Source organism: Cuculus canorus, chromosome 1 (assembly GCF_017976375.1).
Source record: "Cuculus canorus isolate bCucCan1 chromosome 1, bCucCan1.pri, whole genome shotgun sequence".
Classification (NCBI taxonomy): domain Eukaryota; kingdom Metazoa; phylum Chordata; class Aves; order Cuculiformes; family Cuculidae; genus Cuculus; species Cuculus canorus.
In genome coordinates, this window is record NC_071401.1 from 131802834 (window position 1) to 131808833 (window position 6000).

General features: G+C 39.7%; 1 protein-coding gene across 4 annotated transcripts in view; it reads left to right on the forward strand.

Annotated features, from left to right (window-relative positions):
• The window catches only part of CCND2 (cyclin D2), a 40049-nt gene extending 34049 nt beyond the window's left edge, over nucleotides 1-6000 (forward strand). For all 4 annotated transcript variants that reach the window (XM_054053374.1, XM_054053348.1, XM_054053364.1 and 1 more), the window contains one exon: nucleotides 1876-6000. In XM_054053374.1, coding sequence (XP_053909349.1) covers nucleotides 1876-1918 — 43 coding nt within the window. In that variant the 3' untranslated portion in view covers nucleotides 1919-6000. The remainder of the gene's footprint in view (nucleotides 1-1875) is intronic.

The following is a 6000-nucleotide window of genomic DNA, read 5'->3' on the forward strand; positions in this document are numbered from 1 at the left end:
TGAAAAGCCATCCCTCACAGCCTCGCTTTGGCAGAGGCAGCTTCAGGGAAAGGGTGTGATGCTTCATTACGTTAAACAGGACAGTTTCACAACAAGGAGAGGACATGATTTTGCAGCTAGCAGCTGCTCGCTACTAGCCAAGGAGAATGGGTGTTCGTGAACCCTCCAGAGTTAATTGCACGTCATAAACGTAAATGTCATCAGCGGAATGGATACTCTGCATTTGATGTGTTAAACATTCAGCCTAGTATGACAAATGAAATCCCCATACATTAATATTTCAAGCTCCCCTAAGTAACCTGGTATTGCATGGAGAAAATAGATGTGTGGTCCCTACACAAGTTCCCATGGAACCCCAATGAGGTCAGTGCACAGCTCTGTTCTTTTGCTGCCCTGCCTGGAAGTGGGAGTGTTGGTACCAGGTCGCACCACCCATGCCAGATCCTACCAGGGTTCTGCTTAAAATGCTCTGCTGTAAAACTCCTTGCTATTAAAAACTGTGTTTCTCTGTTGCCTGAAGCCTTTGGGAGAGACCCAGCTCTTACCTAGTCTGAGGCTTTGGTGAGTTTGCAGCATTGGTACCTTTTCCAGTATTGCAGAAGGACTCAACAGGGCTGCTTTTACAAAAAAAAAAATTATCATAGCACCACCGGCTCACCTGCACAGTGTTGCATAGATACTTTTACAGTCCCAGTATGCTGCATGTAATTGTCATTGTGTTTATGCATTCATGGCTTGGCTTTTTTTTTTCTTCAGTTTCTGCTATAACCAAGTGTTTGTCAATGTTGTCTCACATCTTTATTTTTAAATAACCATGTTATTTGGTCTTCCAGTGTATTATCAAGGATGTGGAACATCCTGTAATATTCTAATGGTTGTCTTCATTGCTGTGTCTGGTTTAAGTGTGGTGAATCCCTCACACTAGTTTACTTATACTTCATGATTTTTGCAGGACTCCTAATATACAAGGCTTCTGAATTTGTGTGGCTGAACTGTGTCCTGCTCTTTCTCCAAATACTCTGTAGTATAATTTGTAATGAGATGTTCCCTGAGGCTTGACTGTGTGTTTTTGATTTACATCTTTTTCTAGTAGCTGTCCTTGCTTTAATGTCTTCTGTGCATTATTGCCAATAGCTGTTCCTGGTGGTGTTAAAATAGTCCTGTTCTCAGAGCAAAGGTGTGGGAGCATGCCCTACACCACATACTCCTCCTCCCCAGCTGCTGAAATCACTTTTTTTCTCTGGAATGCACTGAGATAATGATAATGTGGCTGCATGTTTGGGGCTGCATCGTTCATTCCCCATGTGTGAATTTCCACAGATAAACAGGCCCTTCTTTTGCCTTTGCTTTGGAGACCCAAATGCATGACTCGTAAAAACTTAATGACAGAACACTGCTTTTTCAGGAACCTCAAAAATTCTCCTTAACTTTGGTTTACCCTCAAATTGCTTGATGCTAAAACTGAAGTGCTTCTGACAGTGTAGCTTTGGTATAGCACACATTGATTATTTTGGGAGAAAAACACAGCTTTTTGTTGTGAAGACCCACCCAAGTGACTTAACTCAGCAGAAGAGAATGCAAAAATTCATATACCCCACCCTTTTGATTTTTTGCAACACTTTCGGTTCCTGCTCAAGAGGACCACACAAATGAGCAAGAACAGGTAAAATATCAAGATTTGGAGAGTCTAATAAATACAGCATTAGAGTTGTTTAACCCTGAGAATTTGGACATACTGATTACCTGTGAGAATTCAAGGTCATTTTCACAGCAGACACTCCTTGGGAATACCAGAATGATGCTCTTCCAACTTCTGCTAGCTCAGTAGGGAAAAAAAAACTATCATCTCCACTAATAGCTCAATTTGCTTTCTAGGACTGCCTTAAAGCTTGTCAAGAACAGATCGAGGCGGTGCTAGTAAACAGCCTTAGGCAAGTCCGGCAGCAGGAACAGCAAAGCAGTCCTTCTAAGACGATGGATGAACTGGACCAGGCCAGCACTCCCACAGATGTGAGAGATATCAACCTGTGAGGACATCGGCACAGAGCGTCACGCTTGCTCCCCCCAACCCTTTATTTTTTTTTATTATTTTTAGAGTGAAATCTTTGGGTTTTTTTTGAATCTGCCCCCACATAGAACGTATTTAAAGCTCTTTAGGTAAAGAAAAAAAATACAAAAACTGAATAATGGAAAAAAAGCATTGGTGCCTGTGATGTTCTTCAGAAGGGAATCCCACAATATATTTGGTAATTGCTATTTGATTATGTATCAGTGATATTAAATGCTTATAAAAGCATATGAAGTAGCTAGATAAATGTAAGCCTGCATTTGTGGGAACAAAGTAGTAGAGTATACTTGTCTGTGTATTATGACCTAGTGCATACACCCCTTTTTTAGATTTAAGAAAGGAATTGTGTGTGCGATTTTATGGCTTGACTAGATTGCAAAGCAATAGAATAAGGGGTTTAGGGCAAAGTGGGAGAAGATCCCTGAAGCAATTGAACCATTTTGAATGCAGAAGAGATTTGCTGATCTGTCACCTCTGTTGTTAGTCAGAAGTGTTTGTTGGATCTCTGTATGTTAGTTTTGTTTCTTGCTGTCTGTGGTAGCTGCTACCTAAGAAAGAAGATGCTTTATTTTGCCAGCCAGAAGAGCAGGTGGTGGGGTTTTGGGGTTGTTTTTATTTTTGTTTAATTTTTTTGTTTGGTTTTTTTTTTTTTTTTCAAATTCCCCTCTCTCCTCGGGACATTTTTTCCTTTTCCTTCAGAAATGGTTCATCCTAAACACAGCAGCGTCTTTGGCATAAGGGCAATCCTGTTTACCCAACTGTGGGCCAAGCCAAAGCTATTGACTGTTCACATTAGATGGGGGAAATGCATCAAGTAATTCCAACCAGTCAGTTAATCAGACCGCCTCTGACCTTTGGATTGCAAGATGTGGTGGATCATCTGTGAATAGCATTATATTCCTTTACAGTGCTAATGCTTTACATCAATGTTAACTTCTGGCAGCTCCTTAGCTTGGCCGTAAAGATATTTAAATAATGCTCTGTCCTTTTTCTTTTTTAACATATCCTCACTGTGTTAAAGAAGATGAGATTTGGTTTGATCCCTCTTCTACCTACCCGTCTTCCCCCACTGCCCCCACACACTTTTTCAGCATTTCATTAACTTTATTGATCCACGGTGAGCATTTTTGTAAACCATTTCATTCAAAAAGCACTTTGAAAATTGTTCCTAAGGGATTAAATGAGATGGTTTATGATTATTTTACCAAGAAAAAAAAAAAAGGAAAAAAAAAAGAAAAGGAAAAAAAATAGAAAAGAAAAAAAAAAAAAGAGAAAGTCACAAAAGCAAAGCATATAGCTTTTTCTAATCAATATTTTCCAGTATCTGGTGTACTTGGTTAGTTGCGGTGTTGCTGGAAATACCAACACTTGCTTCAGATGACATTCCTGTCATGACATTCCGGATAAAAGCCTGATGATTTGTATTGTTTAGTGTCACAGAAGGATCTTAATACCACGTGCATGCTTATCTATGGACAACGAAAGAAAATTGCTGGTGCAAAAGACACGAGTGGTAAACATCAAGGTGTGCGACTTGGGGTTTTATCACAAAGGTGTATTCAGTGTACTTGAATTTATATTTCTGCTCCATCTGTAATGAAGAGGCATTTAGATGGCAAAGGAGTTGGAGCAACTTTTTTTTTTCTTTTTTTTTTTTTTGCACAATTGTATTAACAGTTTGGGAATACACAGTTGAAATGTTGGTTGAAATGTTAGTGTTTGCATTTTTAAGACAAAAATCCAGAAAGAACATGCTACTTTGAAGAATATTATATGAATGGACTCAGCCGTGTTTGGCTAGATGAGGGTAGAAAATGGGATAAGATTCTAAGGTTCTGTTGGTTATATTTTTTTTGGGGGGGTTGGGTTTTGTTTGGTTGTTTTTTGTTTTTTTTTGCGCTGCTAAGAAGCTATGATTTGTTTCATTCTTATTCACATTAACAGTACTTAGCTGTATTGTTTCACTGAGTGTGCTGCTATTTTATAAACATTTTTATAATATATTATTTTACTGCTTAAATTTCAAATCCTGAAGTAGATGGTTAAGTGGAGATATGATGAGTTCTTTGATTTACTGGAAATGCCCTGTACAGTTTTTTTTTTCTTTTTTTTTCCTAATAGCGTGTTCATGATTTTTTTATTTTATTTTATTTTTTCCTTCTTTCTTTCTTTTTTTTCTTTTTCATCCTTTCCTGATCACATCCTGCAAAGACAGTATACTTACCTCAGGTTTACTGGACAAAACAGAAATGGTTCCCATTTTCACAATACCTCACAACGTGACAGTTTGGTTTTTCCCCAAGGCCCATGCTCTGGCCACGGAGCCTGGGGAGAGGCTGCAGGCAGTCAGGGCGCTGGCTCCCTTTTGGTCTTTGGTATCCTTTTCATAGTGGAAAAAATACATTGACTCTCCACCAGGAGCTTTGCTGGAGCAGGTTTGGAGCAACCGTCTTCCCAAAAACTGGTGGTAGGGACAGCCTTGTTCTCACCACTCCTCCCACCTTGATGTACCACATAGAGAGCACCTGAAGTTCAGCAGCAATGTCTCTCCATGGAGACAAACAAAAGTTGTGTTGTGGAAGCAAGACTGTGGAGCTGCATGCAATTCACATATGAGAGATCTGATCGCTCCCTGGCAGCCATCCTGTGTTAGCAAACGTGACTTCACAGGGAGCATGGGGGAGGATCCCCAGGCAGTGGGATACCTTCTTGGCATGCTGGGCTGGAGCAGAGCTGCCCACGGTGAGCATAGGCACCACATCCATCATATTTGCATGGTTTGCTCTCCTCCGTGTTGTGTGTCAACCATAGGCCAGTGCAGTATTTACGATGCCTGCCCCTGCTCTTCATCACTGAATGGAAGGAGGGTGAGGTCCACTCAGGTCAGCTCCTCACAGGGTGGTTGGAACAGCACAGGAGCTGCAGTGCCGTTCAGCAGCACCAGTTGCTCACAGTATCCCAGCAGGTCTGGGCAGGTGACCGTCATTGTTAAGACTGTCCTCAGCTGCAGTGGTGCACTTAAAAAATACAAGCCATCTGGTTACACGTAGAAATGTCCTGTATTTGAAGTCTGGAAAACTTAGAACTTGACCATTTTCACCGCAGCATCCAAAATTAAAATACTGCGTAGTACTCCTTTTTAAGAGAAGTTAAAAAAAAATATGATACTGCTATTGCAAATGAGGTGTGAGTTTTTTTCCTTGAACTGCAGAAACCATAAGCCTTCCTACTGATCAAAAAAATAATGCTTTGTTGATTATACCTGCACAAGTGCCAAAGGATTGCTAAAACCATTTCTCTCTCAGCTTCCTATTGATGGTACTTTTTCCCTCCTCTTACTGTAGTGTAGGAGCACCTCAGAATCAATTTATTTATATTCCAACATGCTTGTGAAAGAGAAAAATACTATTTGTCCCATTTTAATATCAATGATCTATGTTTGAGAAATTGGACGGCTCTTAATTACTCAGCAAACCACCTGACCATTGGATTTTTTCCACTATGTTTATTACCATGTTCTCATGTACCTCAAAAATCACTCTTGGTTGCACAGTTTCTGTTCCCAAACTTCTTTTTTTGGTTTTTTTTTGTTGGTTTTTTTTTTTTTTTTTTCTTTATCGAGTGTGATGCCATATCAAGTCAATGTTATTCTCTCACAATGTGCTCTTTAAGAGGTGTGGATGTTTATATGGTCAGGGGATGCTAGGAAGTGCAGTAGTAGATATGATCAGTTTAAACAAAAGTTTTTAGAAAGTACGTGAGACTGTTTTCGATGGATAAGACTGAAACAGTGTAGTCTTGATTACCTTTTAAAAGGTCTTTGTTCAGTGTTGTCGTTTTTATTAATAACCCATTGTTTTGACTAGTTTAAAGATGGTTCTAAGAAAAGTGTGTTGGTGGGATTAGGTATGCTGTATGGACAATAAACTCAC